Here is a 24,920-nt window from a genome sequence, read left to right as displayed (position 1 = left end):
AGGGTAAGATCTAATTTCTTTAAATTAAATTAAAAATTATAACAAATAATAAATTGGCTTAGTTTCGTGCTCGGGCTCGCCCTCCGCTAAAGCGTCGGGAATTATCGCCCTTAGCACTCAACAGCCAAGGTATTATTGCATTGTATTATAATATGGGTGGGGTAAAAAAATGCTGCTTTTATTTTATTACCTTTTATTTTAAACTTTATATTATCCTCCTGTTAAGGTATAATGATTTCAACACTACTTACTCGGGAAATGCATGGTTAATGGCAACTGAGTTGGGTAGTAGGACGGGAGAGTTGCGCCTTCAGCCATCGTATAGTTAAGTGTGTAGGTGTAGTTGTACTGCGGTTCCAAGTAGTCCAGAATGGCGGGGGGAATCCCGGGGGAATCATGATCATGGAAAAAGGTAAATCTCTGAAACAGTTAAAATCTTTACAACAAACCGCTTCTTTGACCCGAATTCCTAATCCCAAATTCAGCAAAAAAAATGCACGGTTAAAAAGCTTATAAAATAATATACATTATACATTATACATTATACATTATACATTATACATTATACAATATACATGCTTACCAGACTTTGAAGATTATAGTCCGAACTACCATCTCTGACTCTACCCTCGTTATTTTCAGTTCCCAAACCCAAATCAATGCAGTACAGGACAAACCATTCACTGTACAAGGGCTGCTGAGTGGGACAGCTAACTTGCACACTTAACACTGAGTCATCAAGAAACTGGGGCACGCTTGCCACCACCACGGGGACAACCAAATGATCAAAACCTTGGGTGGCTGTCACTTTGGCATCGTTGTGGTTGATTATAATCGGCTGCCATAAGCCCATGCTGATGTCGTACTTGTCGTAGCCGAAGGGTGAATTCTCGAACACTGTCGTATCACCTGTATAATATTATATACTAGTCATTTTGTTATTTTTGTAAACTTTTGTAGAAGTATCCACAAAATATTTTTTGAGGAGAATCTCATTCATCAAATTAGACCAAAAAAAGGATATCGACGATAATGAGACTATTAAACATTTTGATCACCAAAGATTCAAAACGGTTTCTAACGACGACATAAAACATGACTTACCCTGTACAGTGATATCAATAGCAGACTCCACAAAGCTTCGCTGTTCCTCCCCTTCAATCTGATAACCACACTCGTAGATCCCCGAGTCCACTACACGTGCAAACGGTATCCTGAACTGCAATCCTGCTTTCTGAAAAAATGGAACTAGTCAAAAACAGTAAAAAATTTATGTTTTTATGTAGGTAATTTGGATAAGAGGCAGCAGTCGTTAGTAACGACTCGTTACATGCGATATAATTCGGACAATCATATTTTGCATGGTAACTAATCGCACTAAAACCTCTCCCGATGTACAATCAGCAGCACAACCCATATGTGGCACGGTTAAAAAGGGGAGCCCTAAAAGGTGCTAAAAGTACTCCCCCACCCATGTGTATTGTGTACCACTGCACTGTGGGGAGGCAGTTCAATATTTCCACCATAAAATTCGTGGACTAAATAACGATTTGCGTTGAACCCTTTCCCACACAAAGAGCTTGATAACCACCCCCAGCCTGCTCCACCCAACAACAGCTCTCAAACTTTAGCTTCGTATCTCAGCAAGTTGCAGCGCGAGCGGATGACTTTAAAAATAATTAAACATAGTGGTTGCTGTAATTGTAAGCTGTTGATAGGTCCGTGATGACAGCACCACACCATGAGATGGAATCTGACCTGACCTCGATCTCTCTCTCTCCCTCTCTCTCCCTCTCTCTCCCTCTCTCTCAGTCTCTCTCTCCCTCTCGGCCTCTCTCTCGCTCTGCCTATGTTACATGTTGTTATATACTCTCTTTTTGCTAGTGCATTGTCTGCTGACACCCGACTGAGAGAGAGGAAGACCTGCTAGATCGTGTTCTTGGTAGCTGGGAGTTCAGGGGTTGTGGGGCTTCCTTCTGTTGCAGTGTGGTGCCGGGTCAAAAGGTTCTCATACAGAGGGAGAGAGAAGTAGGAGATATCAGATACAGTGATGTTATCACGTGGGCGGTAGTGATATCACGTGGGCGGTATCTTGTTTGTAGGACATGTAGCTTAGAGTGGGGACGTTGTGCGCTTTATATTGACACGTGACTCATGTCACCGCGTCTGGAAAGTGACCATATATGGTTCAGTTCAAGACGGGGAATTAAAAACATGGTTGGTTCCATTCGGTTAGGGTTTGGCAAAACATTCCTTGATCCTGCCGCTCAGCTGTTAGTTTTAATAAGCATTGACCAAGAAATGTACATCGCCTCGCTACATAGCTACATGGGGCAGTTACCAATAATGAATAGCTCAGTCAAGAGAAGTGTTGCTATAGGTTGCTATAGCATTGCTATAGCATTGCTAAAGCGCTGTCATAGCGTTGCAATAGGTCCTACTATGACCAGGAAGTACGAGCGTGCGCATATCTTCGATTCCGGTTTCCGGCAAAATTTCCAAACGGAAATAGATTTTTGGGACCTAAGACTAAGAGTCACGTGACAATAGTATTTAAAGCCATAGTAAGACAGTTTTTTTGGACACGATTCAGGATATGGCATTGTGCAGTAAAGATAAACAAGAGAACTTCCTGTGTAAAGTTAGAATGACTATTAATTATTAAGAGCCGTGCAGTAGGAGAAAACATAAACAGTGATCTAACTTCCTGTATACAATACAAGTGACAACTTCTTACCCGACACACCCCACCCCTGACTCCTTCTTATGTTGATTCTAGTGGAGCAATTAAATGTAATTAAAAACCCTGAACTAAATCTAAATACCTAAAAAAGAGGTTTAACCTCCACTAAAAAAGAGGTTTAAAGTTTAACCTCAACTCACCAATTCAGTGAACTCCATCCTGTGGAGATCATCCTCACCCTCATATCTCTCCCTGATATCCTGGTCACTCTCACCCACTCTGTCTTTGTAGAAGTAAAATGTGGTGTTTTCTGTTTCGGACACGACGCAAGAGCATCGGAGTAATAGTTCTTCACCAGAGTCGAGCACGGGGGAATCTGTGTTCAGGGTCAGCGAGCACGCTGAAATGTGGAATTTATTACATATTGTGTTTATTAGGAGATTATTCGTATAATTGCGGTGCAAATGGAAATTCGCGTTAATTTAGTCATATTTATATATTTATTGAAGACGTATAAATGATGTACGGCTTCGTCATTTTCACCTTGGTAAACGGACCTTTAATCTTGTGAAAACTTATTATGACGATAATTTAGATTCGTGTGTTAATGATGTCACTAAGATTAAATATTATATATAATATTGAAAAATTCTATATTTTCGTCAGCCTGAACCGTTTTTGTATCTGCCGAAGTATGTGGGAGACAACGATATTAGGTTTAAGTGGGATGCGTCGACTAAATTAATTCTTGTATCCCCCACGTAGGCAAATAAAGTTTTACTTATATCTGGAAAACTGGAATTTTTATCACTGAGCAGTTTTAGACAACTAATTTTGTAAAGCCCTACTTATTCAACACAAATTATAAGCCATTTCACCACTGCAAATGAAATGCACACAATTATAACTGCAATACTGCAACTAAAAAAGCGTGAGACCGTATCATTGCAATGATACTGGTTACTGGATCCAAACAAATTCCAATTACAGTGACTTTCAACACTATACCAACACGATACCATACTGTTAATTATCAATTAATTAGTAAATTATAGAAGAACGACCGGTAATATTCAGCCGTAACGAGGAGGTGAGGAGGAGGAGGAGGAGGGAGTATAATTTGATACCCTACCTAACTAGCGGGGGCCCTAAATATTGTACCATTTCTAGAGATTGCAGGTTACTGTGTCATGGTTAATGGGCATTTACTGTAATTGTAAGTTGCAGGTAGGATGTGTCTGGGATTGAAGTTACAGCCTAAAATGCAATTATGCAATTTTTCACTTGTGAGGTTGCACGTTGTTAGAAATTCAATTGCTGGAAAAAAGTATCACCGATGGAAATGGAAATGGTAATGCTGGTAGGGATCTCTCCGGTCATGACAGTTACATTGTTAAGAGCTGATATAGCCATTACCCTGTACCAAGTTACGTAGCCATATATCTTATATTATCTATCATAGTGATGAGAAATTTAACAGAGAGTAGATCACTACAAAATACTGCACCCAGGATGCGGAGTGTTACCAACAATCCAAACTGTACTTCTTTCTTTCTGCTACTCAGAGAAACCTTCTGGTTTCAGAGCCCAAATCATTATCATACGATAAGATGGTTTACCGTGAGAGGACCAACAAAAATTACAGTAGAAAATGAGAAATCTGAACTTTTTTTAGCAATTTCCAAGAAATATGTGGGAATGATGCGACAAAATGAGAAAACCGGCAAAAAGAAACGGAGATTCTAATTTAGCATTATATGCAAAACAATATATTGACAAATGAAAAAACGCTAAATAAAAACAATTACATCCCTATCATGCACAAACCTGGTATTTGTGGTGAAACTGAAGAGAGGAGCAGAACACAAGAAACCAGCAGACAGTAGAACATGATAACTACACAATATCTCCCAACTAAGCTCCCTTTCTCTCTGCTGTAGTACGAGCTTGTCTTGTTTAATACAAAATCGAATTAGTCGCCTTGAATAGCTGCTACTGTGCTTTTAGCGCCTTTTATGCCGCAACTTTACCGCCGTCTGCCCATGGTTCTTTCTCCCTCAGGTGTGTGTTTGTGACGTAGTACTAGATCCAGCTAAACAAACACGGTTTTGTGTAAGCACAGAGAAAAACGAGAAGAGATCGAGACTATTACTAGAGCTACCTACACCCGGTAAAAAACACAGAGTCTCGTAAAAACGGACACGACTGTTTTACGAACTGTAAAAAGAAACAACTGCAATATATTCAAGCCAGATCTAATATCAGGAGGCCAGGGTATCCAGTGGGAGGTGGGGAGAGTGGCCACGTGACACATTCCAGCCAATAGCTGTCAAGCTGAGTAACTCAAAGTTTATACATGGAGCAATCAACACGTACGTATAATTTTATAACTGCGCAGTACCCGGAGCGATACCCCCGTCTTCTTAATTCGCTACATTAATCACTAATTATATGACATGAGGATGCCCCTTAAACTAAAACCGTGGGGCAATTTTTAGCTTTTTAGGGGCGCAAAAATTGGACGGGAATGTTTAACGTGAGAACAAGTGGAAAAAGTACAGAAGGGAAGTGGGAGCAAACATATGCGAGTGTGTATACTAGAAGCCTAGAATTACACAGCCCAACATATATAGCAAGTATTGGATTACACGCTAAGAAAACATAAAACTGGTGCTGTGATGGAGGTTCGGCAGGACGCATGTGAGCTTCCACCGGAGTGGAGGGACAGATCTACTGTTGGAGATAGGGACATTTCAACCACCGGAGATAATATAAGGACATATTATTGTCAACCAACGTATTGGACATACTAACACCGAAGTGGAGGGACAGTCCCACCACCGGAGAGAAGGGACAGACCTATTACCAGAGCGAAGGAGCATAAACCTAAAGAAGAAGTAAAGGGACAGAACAAGTACAACTTCCGGAGAAAAACTCATCAACGGAGTGAAAGCCAGAAGGACAGATCAACCTCCGGAATTAATGGAAGGTTCAACCTCCGGAATTTAAAGACCGATCTATAACCGGAGTGAAGGAACAGAAGCCCGATTTAAAGGAAACATCCACCAACAGAGTTAAAGTCAGGGGAACAGCTCTGCCCCCAGAACAAAAAGAGAAGTCCACCAAAAGAATCAGCCACTTCCCGGAAGCCCCACACATGACACACTGAAGTGGAAGATCTGAGCACGTGTGACGTCACAACATTCCAAAGAGACACGATGACGTAACTATGCAAGAACTATATTGAGATGCATACACTCGTCACATGACATATACATATTATGTCACGTGACGAGTAACACATTGTTTTACCGCTCGGCAGGCCGGTGTGACGTCACGATCCAAGTGAGAGGAGCGTTGGAGTGGAAGGGTGGAGGTGAGAGCTTCTGAGCTATCACCAGTATAAGTCACGTAGTTCAACTAATCGAAAAGTTCAGGCAGGTTCAAGGTCATCGGAAAATTGTGTAGAACGGTGAATCACATACGCATTTAAATCGCTTTAGCAGCAGCAAATGGGACGTTGTTGACTACCAGCATTTGGGTAATTCTCGGGGCATAGTATTTTAAAACAGAAGGAAAAAAAGATAAAACTACATAGATAATAAAAATTAAAACGGGAACGGAAAAAAGAAATTTACTCGCTGATTTACCCGGTGAGAAGGAGGAGGAGAGAAAGCGGTAAGATCGCTACAACTACAGAGCTGCCGATTTGACTTCCTAGAGTCATAATCTTACACTGGGCAGCAAAAATTGGATCATGATTTGGGGAGATCAACATTGGACGACATTATAGTATTAAATATGTAATAATATGTTCATGTTGCGTGAATATGTATCATAGTGTCCGTAGTCGGTAAAATAGATTAGCTAAACACCCACCATCAGGACTTTCGATTAATGGTGTAGACAGCAAAATTATAATCCAAACCATGAGCGCTAATACTGTGCTATAAATACTAATAATCCTATAAACACTCTCAGCGCTGTATACACTGTGCTACAACTACTCAGACTGCAACAACTACTCAGAGTGCAACAATAACTACTCAGCGTGCAACAACTACCCAGAGTGCAACAACTACTCCGAGTGCTATAACTACTCAAAGTACAACAGATACTCCGAGTGCTACAACTACTTCGAGTGCTACAACTACTTCTCAGAGTGCAACAACTACTCCGAGTGCTACAACTACTCAGAGTACAACAATTACTACTCAGAGTGCAACAAATACTGAACTACTCCGAGTGCAACAACTGCTCCGAGTGCAACAACTGCTCCGAGTGCAACAACTGCTCCGAGTGCAACAACTGATCCGAGTGCAACAACTACTCAGAGTGCTACTATAACTACTCCGAGTACCACGAACACTACCAAGACGTGCACGTGCACCCCTCGACATAAGTCTACCTCTCCAAAATCCCACGGTACTTGAACTGGAACCAGCACATTTACCGCCACTAATGACCCCGAAACAAAGCAGCGCTCACATTTTAAACCTTGTTTAAAACACCCTCCCGGTAACCTCAACCGTAACTACGGACCAGCTACTAACTGCTATCTAACATTCCCCGGGCTGTATTTTACATGGGTTCCACCACCACCGGTCAGACTGAGGAGAGCTCGTTATTTCCGAGTGCTGTAGAGCTATTAACACTCTCGAGTGCTACTAAGTCAAACACTCCGAGTGATATGTAGACTCTGAATGCTGTGGACACCTCGAGTGCTATAGGGTGCTATTATAGGGTGCTAAGGGTGCTTCAAATCCTCCTTTAAATAGATTCCATCACGGCGGACCAGTCAGACTGGTAAGCTCGTTATACTACAGCCGACTAATGACCAAGACCTGTGATTGATTAGGAGACAAACACGGACCCAACACGGATACAGCGTCTCATAAAGTAATGATTTGATCCCAGTTAATACTGGTATCATGCCAGAACGTCAGGTACAACTCTATCATAACGATTTTTTAAAACGCCAAATTAATACGCTGATGGTGCATGAACCATGACCAGTGACCGCGCGTTGGCTAAACTAATCCGTTGGTTAAACTAATCCAATCAGCGTATAAGAACAGAGCATGGTGTGTAGTAGTAGTAGAGCGGATAGTTTTAAAGCAACAAAAGCAAACTAGCGTGGTGCGAGGTATGCAGGATACTGTTACAGTATCTCCTACAGAGCTAAGGCTTGAGATGGAGCAAAGGAAGCCCCACATGCGCTCCACTTTGACAGTTTTGACACGTCTTTTAATTTCAAGAACTGAATACCCTGACAAGAGAGAGATTGAGCGAGAGAGAGAGAGAGAGAGAGAGAGAGAGAGAGAGAAAAAAAGAGAGAGAGAGAGAGAGAGAGAGAGAGAGAGAGAGAGAGAGAGAGAGAGAGAGAGAGAGAGAACAACTACATTTCAATAGAGTTCTCCCTCCAGACGGCCTCCCCACGATTAGTGCTATGTCTAAAGTGGAGTAGTTCTATAAACCCTACAAAGAGAGGATCGTACCGGTATTGGCTTTGAAAATAACGTACACGTGTGCTGTTTTAAAATAAAAACATTACTGCGAGATCAATTGATCAGGTTCTATATCCGTTATATGAAATATGAGCACATCCGGAGCTATTTTTTTCGGTGATGACTTATTTTTCAATGCCATAGTAGGACCTTTATAAAGGATATAAAGTACATTTGAAGTTAAAATTATACCGGAGGTAAATTAAAACCGCGCCGGAGGTGGAATGTATTAAAAAGTCTGTAGACATTCAGGAATGCGTCAGGTATAAAATGTACCCATACAGTCCGGCTCTCTCTCTCTCTCCCTCTCTCTCTCGGAGCTGGATACTGGATACCGAGCTGCAATAATGTCAGGCATCTTTAAAATGTTGGGAGATATAGAGTGTTAAAACAATGTTCGGTTTGTTGGGGGACTGTGAAGTCACGTGACACCCGGCAGTGAGAGGTAGTTTAAACTTGTCACCCTGGTAGGAGGGGTGAGGCAGAGGGGTGCAGGAGGGATTCAAGGGACTGTGGTAACGGGACAAGTGGATAATGACTAGAAAAATTTAGCAAAAGTATCGAGAAAATAACGTTTTAACGCCCGATGAAAAGTGACGTAGACGTACACTTTACGGATTCTTAAATGACGCTCGTTTTAAGTGAGAAGATATTGAGGGTACAGGAGGGGTTGGAGATAGGGTGGAAAAAAGGAGGGGTGGATACTTGAAACTCAGAGGAAAATGACGATCAAAAACTCGATGAAACGGAAAATCTGACGTAGTAGTACACTATATGGATTCTCAAATGACGCTCGTTTTAACTTATAAATAAGATTACTGATCGCAGTCAATAAGAAGGATGCTGTAATGGAAGTTTATGTAAAGTAACGACATTCTACGTCAGACTTATAACTCAGATTATAAAACCATGCTTAATGTACTCGAAATTGGTGTATCACACTTCGAGGACAAAGTTTATTTAGAATAGTTGTAGCAAACCCGCGATGTGGTGGCATGAGCATCGATAACTCAGTCGAAACTGGTGCAAATAATATTAATAATGACAATAAGCATATAAATTATAGATTCAAAATCATACGATTTCACCAAAGCCATGTAAATAAAGCGACGTTGGTAACAAATGCTAAGGATCATAGTGTCATCTTATGAAATCAAATGCTACCAAATGCCTCCTCGCACTTTTACTTTTAAAAACTCGAAGTATCAATATAATATGTTTAATCATATAAGACAATTTATTCCAGACCTAAGGACCACAGAGACTCAAACCACTTTGTGCCCCCCCCCCCCTCCCCCCCCATATCCTATAGTTTGATACATATGGAGCTTAAAGGAGAAGACATGGACTAGAAACTGATAATAAGCGTTAAAACCGATGGTCCGCTAGATGATGAAAAGTCTAACAATATTATAACGAAATAGAAGGCACAACGTAATACTAATATAAAGGGGATAATAGATATCATATAAAACAAGACAAACGAACGATTTATCTTAACATCTAAAGATACATTTTTCTGATATTTTAACTAAAACTGTGTTGAATTGTTCAACTCTAATTTGTAACTTGAGTTCGTCTATTCCTCTCAACTATAATCGGAAAATGACGCAACATATGGACAAATTCTCAAACTAGAACCAAAGTAAAGGATAAAACAGATGAAAGAAGACCTGAAACTGAAACGAAATCTGTTGAAAGAAGAGCTGAAACTAATTAAACTTGAAACCTGAGATAACAAAATCAGTGCGTAGTGTTTAAAAACCCGCAGTTTAAAAAGTTAAAAAGAGAAACAAATACTGCGTGTAAAGACAAGGTGTGATTTTGGAGCTAACATAAGGTGACAAACAGTAAGTACTGATTTAATGTTGCTAATTTTCAGGGGTATTTAGACGAAATATGAGAAGATTAAAAGGCTTCGGAAGTAATAGAGTTGGGGTTCAATGCATACTCAGAAGCAAAAGTAATAGATTGTTTAAGTGTAACTACATATTTTAAACGAATAAAAAAGTCTGGTGAAATTTTCAAACTGACAAATTCGAGATTAAAACGGTTTATTTCCAGTGGAAATAAAAGAAACTTGAGAAGATTAAAAGACTTGGGAAGTAAAACGACCGCTTTCACGCCCTGCTCATATTCAAAATTTTAATTTTGAATACGTCAGAGCTATGTAATACTAATAAGACATCTTCTTCAATGGGAATTCAAATTAAAATGAGTGTATATTATAAATCACGAACTATCATCGCTAATTAAAGCAATTAAAGTTACTTCTGAAGGCATCGTCTTTCACAAAATTAACCATGCTCATTATCAACCAAAAATTCACTAGGAAAAACAGGAAAGTTTTAAATTTTGCCCCGAACTAATTGATCAACGAACTCAGGAACAGATGTGCCGGCTACAATCAAAGACTACAGTCCGATACTAAACAGGAAGATTACAATAAGACCTTAAGAACAAACAACACCGCACGACACCTATAGAATAAAGAGAGCAGCACAATATCACGAACAAAAACGGACTCGAAAAGCAAAATTGACGGGTTCATACACTGACAACAATTGACAGGGTATAAAAATAGACTAAGACCACACGATGAGAAAGTAGGCGCGTCAACGACCTCACCTTCAACAAAAAGACAAAAAATGAGAAGTATTAACTATCATGTACTGTTATATACTATTATATATATCTGGTCAGTATTACAGGCTCAGAATCTAGGTAGAGCAATTTACAACTGATTAACAGTACACGGAGAAGTAGGGATATTTAATAATTTTAGAGCATCACAGACCGCGGATACTTGGGAGCATGTATGTGTCGGGCTGATTTTTAGGAGGCAGACATAATTATTTAATTATTTTATCAAGTAATTTTATTTATCTAATTGAATAATTGGTTTAATTGATGGTAATTATCGGGTGATGTGAGTGTAGGTCGTGTTCTGGTGGTAGTTTGGTGGAAGTGCTGACGGAGTGTGTTCTTCTAGAACATTTTAATTAATAAAACCTGTGTACTGCTGATTACTTGGTTAGCGTGGTGCACGGCAATTCTCTAATAGCACCTCAGTGCAAGTGGCAGCTACAGATAGGCAGGTTCAGGGATTCTTTGACAAAGCGGCTACAGTTTGACATTTAAATCGAAAAGAAGAATTGCACATTTCGTTAATCTCCGTTTTTAAAACTGGGGTATTATTCAAATTTTAACATCTCATGTGAAAATTTCGCTTGTGGCTATAAATATACAATAATCGCTGTGCAGTAAAGAGCACCGCGCCGGGCTACACTATAGAAAATTGTAACGTAACTTTAAAGTTACATTACTTTACTTATCCCACTTATTGCATTGAGCTGCAGTGCCTGATAATATGGTACAGCAACGTACACCACAGAAAATTGTAATACGACTCAAGATTACAGAACTTTACTAATAGTATAACTTTAAATTTAGATTACACTACTGATAGTATCACTGTAAATTTGCATTACTTTTACTTATAATTTACTAATAGCAATATAAATTCACTTTACTTACTGTAACACTATTTTACTAACAGTATTACTACAATACCTGAGATAGTGTAGAATCCATAAGCCCACTTGTTCTTGTTCTCTTTAGTAGTTTTAGAGAAGACACACTTGTACCTTCCCACCTCCTTCATACTCATATCCAGGAATGTAAGGGTAGAGATAGAACTTGAGTTGTCCTGGAATATTACCGGTATTTAGGATCAGTGATTTATGAATTTTTGATCAGTGACCTGCTTAAAAGCTTATGTACAGGCTATAATAATTATATATTGTACGACAGTAGCATGTCCGATTATTATATCAAATATTAAGCCGCCCAGCAGTTTCTTCTTGTTAAATACCAACTTCCGTGTCCAGGTTCATGATCTATATTCGTTTAAATTTACTATAATCATACTCAATTACAAGCAATGACATTAAAATCACAGCTAATTACAAGCAATGACATTAAAATCACAGCTAATTACAAGCAATGACATTAAAATCACAGTAAATTACAAGCAATGACATTAAAATCACATCCAATAACAAAACTAAATACTAACATTGTCAACAGATGTTTTGTTAGAATCCAGCGGACCGAACTGCCCAGGACTGCTCTCAAACAACCACGTGACCCTGCTTCTCTCACTATCAGCTGAGTTAGCTACACTGTAGTCACACTCCAGGTACAGCTGCCCTTCTGTTGTTACGTTCGAGGTGATCTTGATGTAATCTGAGGTTGGAGAAGTGAAACACTCGCCAAAAGAATGTCAGTAAATCACTGACCAAAAAACGGAGAATTCATTAATTTTCATTTCGTTATGGATTAGAAAAATGTCATTTTTATTATTGATTTTCATTCTCATCACAATATTTTGCGTGATTTTTTACACGATCTGATACCCCACACACTTAAAAAAGTTCCCTCAGCAGAGTCAATGAAGCAATAATACTACACCAGATTCAGCAGAGTATCAATTAATCCGTCTCAATATAATACTGTAACTTTATTAGCTATTCAACTCGACTGGCTAGAGATAGAGTGTACAAGTAGTCTAATGTTATCGACCTAACAAGATCTAATAAAGGATCTAATTAAGCTGTTTAAATTTGTCAGGAGATCATATCTTATTTCTCATCCTACACTACCTGTCACCTTCATCTCCCCCCAACACAGACAAGTTATTAAAGTGTATGATAGACAAGTTGTCAGAGTATATATATAATACTGTATCATAATTCATAGACAAGAGATGACGTTCTTGAAGCACTAATGTATTATGACGGATTTGTTCTGAGAAAGTTTTGATGTTGTCTGAAGATCCTTCTGGAAACTGGGAATCCTTTGCAGAGTCTAGGCTCTAGCTAGCAATCTAGATTCTCTGACGGGGAGTTATGCATGCCTAACTTCTAGTTATTCTAGTTATTGGCACATGGTAATGTCAACACATGCTAGACAGTAAGGCGGGTCGCAGTACTCAACAGCTACTGGACATTTGGACTGTGGAGTCAGTCTGAACCACATTGGTTAGATAGCTCAAAATAGTGGTATTATAGTGCATTATAGTGAAATAGTATATTATAGTGCATTATTATAGTGTAGCTCACATCTAAATGAACAGAGTTAATCTGATCATCCTTTTACTGTCATGATAATGGTATAACTCTAACTAAGCTTTAGCTATAGATAGTTAGAGTTATAATGGGCAATATGTTGAGCGAATTGTTGAACGGTTAAAGGTTATGACTCAGGTTTTCGTTATTATGATCAGATTACTGAGACAATACTGAATGTCCAATGTCATCCATTTTCACTTTATCATTTCGCTTTGTTATTTCTAGATAAGCACCCACTTCTTCTTGACCTAAACTTCAAAGTGATGGATTTTACATACATTTTGTTCTATAGATAGGAATTCGGGCAAATTCCAGTCAGTGACTGTTATAAGCCGTACGAAACTTGAAATAATACTTGAAAGCAGAGAAAAATTCAAGGAATGCACGTACCACATACTAACATAATTCATTATATAAATCCGTTTGTTGATAAATAACTAATTTATGTACATAATATATTCTGAGGTTTGTCCGCGGCCCAATTATGCTATCAACATGTGTTGCACACCTGCCAGCCTTGTTACTCCCAAACAACCCCACCTCTAGCCTCACCAGTAACTGCTCATGTTATTGTTCCGGCCTTTACTCTTGATAATATTATAATGTGACAGTGAGGGGTGTACATAGCATTATACGTGTTCAGCCCAGCTCTGGGCGGTGTAGGAACAAATCAGATAAACTGTAACAATACTGATTCGTATTGTTACAAGTAGCGCAAATATGATGACAGACAAGAAGTCCCTCCACTACAAAACCTTGGTGGATCAATATGAGCAGGGGCCAGGGGGGGGGGGGCACTTTTTACTTGCCACAATTTCCAAGATTTTGCTCCAATAATTGGTAAGATAATTACTGCAGAAGCCCCCCGGCCTCTCAGTTTACGACACAATTACGCCTAGCTCCAATCTAGACGTGTGCTGAGCTACTAACGACTTGCCGCAGCTAACATACAACTGTTCTCTCTCTCCACCAGACTTCACGTCTACCAATTTGCCGGCAAGTTCAGCTCAAGTTCCGGCCCCGAACTTGCCGACAAGTTCACGTAAAGTTCATTAGTGGAGACGCAGTTGAATGGTGATATTCCGGCGGAGTGCCGACGTTGGGGGAAGCCGTAAGGGAGGCGGCGCTCCTAGTTTTACTTGACTTGCAACCTAGTGAGGTAGCGGCATACTTCCAGGATACAAGGTACCCTACTACGAGTTCAGCTGTACCAACCTTACATTGAACTTTTCTCTTTCAATCACTTCTAGCTAGTTACTAATAAACCCATAAGAGCAGGATTTTAACAACAAACCACAGCATGTTTTATAACTCCTCGTGTTTCCGGTTTTCCTGCAACATGTTGTGAGTTCATCCTACCAGGGATATTGTACTACAGTACTACAGTTCCTGGATTCCTCGCCTGAGAGAGAGACACCATCTCCTTCTCTAAGTCTAAGCCCTCAGCTTCAATTATGAGATCTACTGCGAAATGTAGAGCTGCACTGCATACAGTAGACTGCATATTGAAGGCTAGATGAAGAAAACAGGACTACCAGAATGCTTTAAGTGACCACTGACCAGTGTCCTACATCCTGTCCTACACCCTGTCCTACATCCTGTCCTACACCCTGTCCTACATCTGCAGGACAGAACTTCCCGATTAAACGGAACCAGGCCACTCTCCAACAGGCCACAAAGTGTCAGAAATAACAGTACTGACGTATTGACAGTTGGTGATGACAAGCTATTAGCTGTGTTACAAGGTTACCATTGGTTCGACTAGTGGACCTGTTATCGAACATGCTGGGTGATCGTTCCATGTTTTATTAGGGAGAGAGATGTGTGCTGCATGGCGTGTGCTGAGTTCTACTGTTGCAGCTCCATTAGAAGGGAATTGCGTGAATTGTGCCGTGAATGTATGTTTGCAGCTGCAGTGAGGATTGCACTATTAAACACCTGAGATAGAGCGTCAAAAGAATGCCGTTGTCGCGCTGTTCGTGTAATCAGAATGCCACGAATACCAGCAGTAAGTTCCACGGCCGATGATAACGTCTTATTAGTTAGGACCCTAGTTACGCTTGATTTACAAATGAGTTTTCAGCTGAAAGTCTGGCCCCTGCCTGGGACCACTTCATCAGCTTCTAAGCAGTCACAACATCAACCGAGACATCTACTATTACGATTGAAGACCTTCCAGAATATTGCGTCTAGAACACTGTCTGCTCGGAGATTTACTGATTTTTTCCTGACTGACCGACAGTGTGTCTCTTTGATCTTACTACTCGTTGGGCACAAAATAGGTTTAACTTATCATTAAAAAACCAAATATATCACCCACCAACTTAGTTTAGTTAATAGTATGCGTCTAGCCTAATTGAGAATACCCTTGCTACGAATCATAAAATGGAATTAGCAATGAAAAAACGCTCGAATCCGGAAATAGGAAGACCACGTAAATGTTTATAAAACTGATATAATATTATCACATGAGAATTAAAATAAATACCCTACGAGCTTGTCATGCTTATGATGAGTATTGTTATCTCATCATTGTAAAAGTTCGTATTTCTATCATATTTCTATCATATTTCTATCATATTTCTATCATATTTCCATCATATTTCCATAATATTTCTATCATATTTCTATCATATTTCCATCATATTTCCACTATATTTCCATCATATTTCTGATAACTCACTCCCAAACTGTAAAATTACATTAGTGGTGTATAACTTTAACTCACCCCCGTACTGGTAGAGCGCCTCCCTACTAGTAGTGATCCCCTGACTATTACTAGCCTCACAGTGGTATGTACCGTTATTGTAGGACGAGTACTGCAGGAATGTGAGCACGCTATCGTCCTCGTTCAGGGAGTACCTGAGGGTCACGTGTTATTTGGTATCAGTTCAGGGAGTACCTGAGGGTCACGTGTTATTTGTTATCAGTTCAGGGAGTACCTGAGGGTCACGTGTTATCTAGTATCAGTTCAGGGAGTACCTGAAGGTCACGTGTTATCTGGTATCAGTTTAAATTGTTATTTAAATAGTGATTACTTTATTGCTATGTTCAATAAGTTAAACAAGTTGAAATAGTGGATATGTTTAGTGAGTATAGACCATGGTTGTATAAAATGTAATAGGGCTGCGTCTCTTTGTTAAACGAAGCACAAATAATGGTAATTATTCTTTATTAGTGCTTTAATTATTTTGTGTCTATATAGCTATATTATACCCAAATTTGTATACCTAAATTAAATATTCATAAGGAGTTTACAACATCATTTAGCTCTTATTGTATCATTGCAATTATTGCTTTCCATAATCATGGTTTTAAGATTCTTGTAAGCCGTATGACGATTATAGGATTATGTTCTGAACAATATTTTAACATATTTTCAAACATATTTTCAAACAATTTTAACCATAAACTGTCTGCAGTGCTTTTGTCAATCAGTTCAGGGAGTACCTGAGGGTCACGTGTTATTTGGTATCAGTTCAGGGAGTACCTGAGGGTCACGTGTTATCTAGTATCAGTTCAGGGAGTACCTGAAGGTCACGTGTTATCTGGTATCAGTTTAAATTGTTATTTAAATAGTGATTACTTTATTGCTATGTTCAATAAGTTAAACAAGTTGAAATAGTGGATATGTTTAGTGAGTATAGACCATGGTTGTATAAAATGTAATAAGGCTGCGTCTCTTTGTTAAACGAAGCACAAATAATGGTAATTATTCTTTATTAGTGCTTTAATTATTTTGTGTCTATATAGCTATATTATACCCAAATTTGTATACCTAAATTAAATATTCATAAGGAGTTTACAACATCATTTAGCTCTTATTGTATCATTGCAATTATTGCTTTCCATAATCATGGTTTTAAGATTCTTGTAAGCCGTATGACGATTATAGGATTATGTTCTGAACAATATTTCAACATATTTTCAAACATATTTTCAAACAATTTTAACCATAAACTGTCTGCAGTGCTTTTGTTAAACTTCATTCACACCATTCTGTCCAAAACAATAGCCATGCTAATCATACTGGTGAGTTTTGGGAAGAAGTATGCTATGTTGTCATGTTGAGAACACGGTTCTTATTGTTTTAACTGATTGGCTACCATTATAAGAAATGCAGCTACATTTATTTCGTCACATTATAGCAAGAATTTGACAGGAATGAAGCTTTTTGAATACTTTCTTCGAAGTACACGGTACGTTGATAAATATTATGTAAATTACTGAGCAAATTTAAATTTAAACAGAACATTAGTAACATAAAAATGAACTAACATGTTAGCGATGTTACCAGGGAGAATAGGAACACGTGAGAACCCAGCAGAGCCCCTGTACCACCTGAAACAAAAAAGTCACGTGATTAAATTTTAAGAGGGTGCCATCCAACCACGTGGCATGATCTGATAAACATTACATTTTTGGAGGGATCCCCCAACCCATCAAACCATAACCCTTGTCAACAGTTAGTCTAACCTGACAATCGCTCATTTCATGGAGACCACAACATGTTACAGTACAGGATAGACCAGACTGTAATTATAATAACGTGATAATGGGTAGCTGCAGAGAAGAGAGAGAGCGAGGAGGGCTAGTGGTGAGCAGACATCAGGGGGGAGGCGCTACAAATGCACTGTCTGGTGTCTCAGACTGCAGTTGACATACAGTATAACATGTTGTGTGGAGACAGTTGGAGATATGTTGTTGTGGTGGGTTATGTTGGGGAGGCCGTGGTTATTTCCCAGCGGGATACAGAGGAAATGATACTCAGCTACAGGGAAGATGAGGGGGAAGTGGGCCAGAGGAATTATTTTGTTTTTCAAATTTAGAATATCGGGTAATCTGGTTCATGCTACGTGTGTAATTTTGAAAGAACAAAAACAATCCCTTGGCACGAAAACCGTTTCCGTTGAAATAAAAACCCAATGTTCATACGTCATAAAAAACATCACTTATTAATGAAAGTCGCCAACTCACGTTATTTTAACTGGAGGATAAAACGCAGGCTGAGTAACTTTACAAGTCAGAGAAATGCCACTCTCTGTAACCAGCTGTGTGATGCTATCCACAGCAAAGCTGGGTTCCACCAGGAACTGAGGGGTTACCATCTCACCGTTGTACATGTACACGAACTTATCACTCACCTGAGGTTGGGTCATCCTTGTTACTTTAAGAATAAATGTCGGACAAAATTGAGAATACTCGCTCGGGTGCTCTTGCAAGATTTCTTTTGTCTACTTTTTGTTTCTAGCAAGTTCTGGATATCTCGCACCCACGCAGGACCCGCAGCTATTAGCCCGAAAAAGGAGAATATGGACGTTCTGAATGATATGAGAATGTGCAACCTCCGTGTTGTGCACCTATCTGTTTTATTTCAAAATTGTTGCACACTTTTATTTATTGAGGACAATAGAGAAGAAATATTATATATGTACTGCAGTCTGAGGAGTCCTAATCCTCCTCAGTCTCAAAGTTACATCTCTCTTGTATCTTATAATATTATAATCTAACTTACCCCAAAAACAGCCTCTCCATCTTCCGTTACTCCAACGATAAGACATCTGTAGTTACCGACATAATCTGTGGAGGAGAACTGAAATTCTAACACATTTAAGAAGCCATGGTCAGATATTTGATAGAGATTGTTGGAAACTAGCTCTTTCAGATCGTCATCGTCCGCCCCTGTTGAAAAGATCCATGTGTAGTTCTTTTCTATCATTATTTTTTCACTGAATGTGGAATCCTGAAAAAGGCAATTTTCTAGAGTCTAATATTATATTTTATATGATTTTTAATAAGATAAACTGATATCAGTATCCGTATGTCGTTAAAGTATCCTTATTTTATTAATCAACTTAAATCAAAAGTTTTAATCCCTGTTAAGATAGTTCTACCCAATCGCTAACTTTGTCATACCATGCACTGTAATGAGACAGGACCGCTTAGTCCGTCATCAGCGTAAACAGGAGACCCATCAAAATGAATCTCTCCTCCCACCAGTAAGGACAACGACACCACAAATTGAAACGTATCAGTGTCTTCACTTACTGTAAGAGAGGGAATTCTAGAGTTATGAAATTTTTTTAGATGATCATAAAAAGGTAAAACAGTGTTAAAACAGAAAAAAATTTTCTTTGTATAAGAATCGGCAACTTTGGGGAATGTGAAGAATTGTTGTTGGTGTACAAAAATCTTTAAATATTATTCTTACCAGCATATTTGTAAACAGCTGATCTGCTAGAAGTCTGTTTTTGTTCACTGAACTTTGCGATACAATAATATTCACCATTATAGTTCTCAGAAGCGTACACTAATTCTAGGACAGATTTCCGCACTCCTTCAGAGTAAATGTTGAATAAGTTTAGATTGTATGGCGCATACTCGTTATTATTCAAATTGTATTTGGTTCTATTGTCTTTATGGTAAAACCATTCAATTTCAGGAGTCTCTGCCAAAAGATCGTCTGTCTGACATGTAAGTGTCTGTGTTGTAGACTGAGTTGAGCTTGAGAAACTTGGTTCAACAATAAATGTCTCAGAATCACTTCCACCATATCTGTAGGTAGCGCTATTGGATTGAGCTGTTAATCCTATTTTGGACACAATACAGTAATAGTCGCCATTGTATTCCCCAGATGCGTACAGGAAAGACACGGTTGAGTTTCTGACTTCCGACATTTCAAACATGAGACGACCATTGCTTGATCGGGTATTTGAGGTGATAATAGAAGATTTTGCCACTGTACTGTTATCTTCAGTTTCCTTTACAAAGTACCTGCAATATATTATCATGAGGCTGATAAGACTTCAGTAATTAAACAGTTATTTTATCAACAAATCAGATCTAAAAACGTTTATCAAGTTCAGACGACTTTTTTTCCGTACCATTGCACGTCCACATTGACATCAAATGACTCAGAATTAACATAGTAGGCAGCACATGTCAAAGTGATACTTGTTGTAACGTGCTCCTCTGATATCTTAGGATGAATCAAGACATCTATTCTATCAATCATACACGTCACAGATCCTGAGAATGTGAGATATGTTAGCTGTGGCATATTTTTGTATTGTATTCATTTCATATTTAGGAAAAACTGACTCACTTATCTCAATATTAGTCATAAGAGGGTTCATTTTAGATATAAAGTACCATTTTAGATATAAACTGCTACAAAATAATTGTGAATGTATAATATTGAACTTACCAAAAGTACACAGAAACAAAAGAAGGGTTTTTAAGAACCATTTCATTGTCATCTATGACTATCAGACATGCCTAACAAATAAGAAATTACAGTCGATGAATGACACCCAGATTGTCTGTTGTAATAATAATAGGCACAGTACTACACTTCATACAAGGGCTGGGGGAAAATATAATCTGTACAAACAAGATTTGTTCAGCAGTAACATCTTTAGTCAGCTGAAAGTGGTGGCGTGTTATGAATCTTAAATATGCGAGAGCTCAGAGTGGTGTCAATGCGTTTGAGATGAGTGGTCATGGTGTGGAAGCTGAACAACAAAATCGTGTTAAATACCTTTCCAAATATTCCAAGAATTATATGGTATGATTGCAATATTCAGCTGTATAGTTCAAAGAGCTCAACTATTGATAGTAGCAATATACAAATTAAACACATTGATAATCAATATATATATTTGATATTTTGTGAAACTTTGCAGTATCTGCATTTAATTTGAATATGGTTAATAAATTAATAAGGGAAAACAGAATTTAAATTTCATTGTGATTACAGTGAATATTAATATATGAAAATAAATATTATAAGTAGGATTCCTTTGATAAACTTTTCAGAACCAGTAGAGCCAAACATGCTTGCCCAAAAGAACCAGCAGGTCTAGTCTCTCAGCCTCGCGCACCAATCCAGCGGCTAAATTGAAATAAATTTTCGTGCACATACAGAATGAATGGTTAATAATTTAATATATATGTAGACCAAGGTCTGTGCACGGGATGCTTCCTGGAAGAATCCAGTTCTTTTAGCGGGGCACCCTACCTAAAGCCAAATTGAGATATAATAATCATATTCCTAAAACAGTCTGTACTCTACATCTTTAAAACAAAAATAAAATATTATCAATTATGTCATTCTAATGTCAATCTTTCAATCCTTCAAATTGAAAATGTAACATTGAAGGTTTGAGAGGAAATTATTTATTCTTTATTAAGTACAATTTGCAATTTAAACGTGGCATGTGTCGTGAACCTGACTGAAAGTATAAATTTCTGTGTTGGATAATAGGAAAGATAAATTAGCGTGCTGACCTAGCACAGTTATTGTTGATGTTTTGTCCTCCTATGGACTAAGTGTACATATGGGGGGTTGCAAAATCTCATCATTGATGAGGGGATCTCAGATCAATAACCAATATTATTGCTACATTAAAGGCCCATTAATGAACAATATATACAGATAATTTCAGCAATGGTCATTTTCCAGCTGAAGGTAAGATACCCTCGACAATACAACTACCAATTAATAGATTAAATGATTCATAATTCATAATGCAATAGATTTTTCAGCACACTGAATGAATCAGTAAAACTTAATGATAACCAAATAGATTTTTATTGTCAATACGGTTTACATAAGATTGCAAGTAAATTTGCCTGAAGAGCACATCCAACCTTTGAGGAATGTTCAGAAGTGTTTTAAAGAGTGGATTCCTGCTGTGTGTCTACTTAACTCTGGCAGTGACAAAAACAGGCACAGCACAGCTACCGTGACTAAAACATGGGTCACTATTAAGAAGGGCCATCCATTAATTTACTTTATGTTGTATTTACTCGGTAGATTGAATTATTCAATCAGGTAGATAGTAAAAGAAGTAAAGTTTGCCATATTGAGGTCAGAGTTTTAGTTCCCAGTGGATGACCCAAACCAAGTACAAGTTAAGAAATAGGACAGAAACGATGATCCTATACATATTACTAGTTGTAGAATAGTTTAAAACCTTACTGCTCGCTACCAGCAGTCCAGTCCTGAAACTGTAATGGTGGAATCAATGATCAAGCCAAACTAAATCCCTAAATAATCTTCACTCACTACTAACTGAAAACAAATAAATCAAATCAAAACACAATGTTACTGGGCCGCGCTCAGCCTGTCATTCCGCCAAATCTTTATTCATTATATGTTAATGAACATAATAGCCTGGGGTCCTCAGGTAAAACACAATGATACATAAAATCAACACAAATATTCATGAAAATATCTTAATAATTTAAATTATACCCAAACTACCTAGTTCAAGTTAATAAATTTCTTCTTTGCTACATAGGGATGAAACTTGTTTCACGTCGTGACCCCCATAATTGTCGTTTTACTATAGTGGAGTTTGTACAATACAGTGGAGCCGCGCACTCGTGCGCGGCGGGTGGTCATATAACGTATGCAGTATGAAATCACAAATAATCATTATGTTTACTTTTATTCTCCAGATAATTATCTCTTTCAATTCTACTTATCACATCATCACAATAAATTGCTTTTTTAATACAGCCCTATTTAAAATTCTACTGTATCTTACAATTATTCACACTATAAGAATTTGTAATATCCACTATGTAGGGCATTTTAATAACGTATAATTTTCTCAAATAGAAATGAGAAAAGGTTCATACTGAATAATATTTTTGGGCGAACCGTTTTTTTGGTGATTTGCTTATTATATAATTTATATTTAATATATTTGCAATGAGTATGCTCACATATTGGCTTGATGGTTAATTGCTTGTTAGTCTAGGGATTGGCGTGCCAGGTAATAAATATGCAAAAGTTTCGGGTAAGATTAATATTCTGTAATTAATAAAAGCCAAGGCTTTGTTTGTAAAGTTGGAGGACTTCGCCGTTTCGACGCGCCGCGCAAATTATCATTTTTAATTTGCATCGACAGTCGAAGCTAAGTAAAACGAAATCGTTGCTTTGTTAATTCGCATAGCAACGATCTGGAAGGATTTTTAATTAATTTGTAAAGCATAAAGGCTTCACGCAAAATATTTATTTTGGGAAATTGTTGGTATAACCCAAAAACTGTTATATTCACGCGAAGCAAGTATGATTATTGTTTGCTCTAACCAAAGCCCTCTCGCTTGCAGTATTGAAACAAGCGCGTCACGCAGTACGCGTATACACATGGCTATGTGAAATTATTGGCGCGGAGCGTCAATGGTCAAAGCGGCAATGTCCTCCAACACAAGACGCTGCGCATTTAAACAAAACTTTATATTAAACCTAGCTGTATCAGTCAAGCAAGAATCCGTTTTGCAATTTTTTCATTGACATGAGATCTTAAAATTTATTAAATTGCGTTATTTGTTATTTGATTTTTTAAAAGCCTGCGGCGGGTCCTCGGGTAAAAAAAATGTTTAAACAAATTATAAGAAAAACAAAATAAAACGGCGATTAAAATTTCGAACAGATTTAACGAAAAGGCATCATAATACAATTCAAATTAACTCACATTCAAAGGCTAAATTTGTCCACCATACCACTTTTTTGTATCATAGTTGCAACTATGATACAAAAAAATCATAATTGCCGGTGTATTTGTTCAATTAAATTGGATGGTCTCTATGAATGCAATTATAATTCGTGCTTGAATTAAAATTGCTTAACTTATAGATTTTTGTTTTTAATTATCTTCAATTAATTCGTATTTAATTAATGCCAACAGGCAACGTTACGCCACTGTTTCTACCATCAACTCCTTCCTGAACAACAACAGCAATTATGGTCTCAGACAAAACGAAACCGATGAACTCAGCCCTACCCACAGGAGGAGAAAAGTGCAAAGAAACTGCCACAAACTGCCACAAACTGCTACTAACTGCTACAAACTGCCACTAACTGCCACAAACTGCTACTAACTGCTGCATTCGCGCGCCATTTGTAGCAGTTAGTAGCAGTTTGTAGCAGTCAGTGCCAGTTTGTTGCAGTTAGTGCCAGTTTTTAGCAGTTTGTAGCAGTTGCGCGCATGTCTTTACCTCGCAAAGCACGCCGCGCGCAACTGCCACAAACTGCTACAAACTGGCACTAACTGCTACAAACTGGCACTGACTGCTACAAACTGCTACTAACTGCTGCAAACGGCGTGCGAATGCGTGGGCGCGATTGCAGCAGTCAGTGCCAGTTTGTAGCAGTTAGTAGCAGTTAGTAGCAGTTTGTGGCATTTTCTTTGCACTTTGCTCCTCCTGTGTACCATGCGACCCTATCTGCAAACCTATCTCCCCTCTCGACAAGTGGACTCAAGCTGGTAAAACCCTGATCGTCTCCAGAGCCAACACCAGCTTTTGCGTTTTCTGCAACAAGAGGGATGCTGCTATATCATGAGCTGCTTACAACTCTGAAGCCTCTTCCGCTGCTCCTCGTGTCCCCTCTAAATGTAACGATTGCGTTGTTATTAATGTCCACCGAGAATCTTCAATACTTGATGGGATTCACTATATGATATTTGTTTTATTCTGAATAGAATAAAATGAAATACAATCTAATATTTCACAGCAGAACACAATTGAAACCCAATAAATAATGTATTGAACTGTCTGTGAAGGATTAAATGGGCTTGAACCTGT

The 24,920-nt window shown here is 38.4% G+C and overlaps 1 protein-coding gene across 2 annotated transcripts in view; it reads right to left on the bottom strand.

Moving 5' to 3' along the window:
- Positions 1-20,609, bottom strand: part of LOC134821464 (uncharacterized) — a 56,393-nt gene extending 35,784 nt beyond the window's left edge. For both annotated transcript variants that reach the window (XM_063832216.1, XM_063832217.1), the window contains exons 1-14: positions 20,530-20,609; positions 20,207-20,351; positions 19,534-20,096; positions 19,239-19,369; positions 18,838-19,065; positions 18,300-18,466; positions 17,601-17,663; positions 16,051-16,184; positions 12,269-12,438; positions 11,764-11,899; positions 2,884-3,083; positions 1,105-1,234; positions 584-909; positions 252-420 (exon numbers count right to left, since the gene is read on the bottom strand). In XM_063832216.1, the coding sequence (XP_063688286.1) occupies positions 252-420; positions 584-909; positions 1,105-1,234; positions 2,884-3,083; positions 11,764-11,899; positions 12,269-12,438; positions 16,051-16,184; positions 17,601-17,663; positions 18,300-18,466; positions 18,838-19,065; positions 19,239-19,369; positions 19,534-20,096; positions 20,207-20,351; positions 20,530-20,581 (2,614 nt within the window). In that variant the 5' untranslated portion in view covers positions 20,582-20,609. The remainder of the gene's footprint in view (positions 1-251; positions 421-583; positions 910-1,104; positions 1,235-2,883; positions 3,084-11,763; positions 11,900-12,268; positions 12,439-16,050; positions 16,185-17,600; positions 17,664-18,299; positions 18,467-18,837; positions 19,066-19,238; positions 19,370-19,533; positions 20,097-20,206; positions 20,352-20,529) is intronic.
- Between the last annotated feature and the right edge of the window lie 4,311 nt (positions 20,610-24,920).

The sequence above is a fragment of the Bolinopsis microptera genome, chromosome 9 (assembly GCF_026151205.1).
Source record: "Bolinopsis microptera isolate Bmic1 chromosome 9, MBARI_Bmic_1.0, whole genome shotgun sequence".
NCBI lineage: Eukaryota > Metazoa > Ctenophora > Tentaculata > Lobata > Bolinopsidae > Bolinopsis > Bolinopsis microptera.
This window is presented reverse-complemented; position numbering and strand designations above follow the sequence as displayed.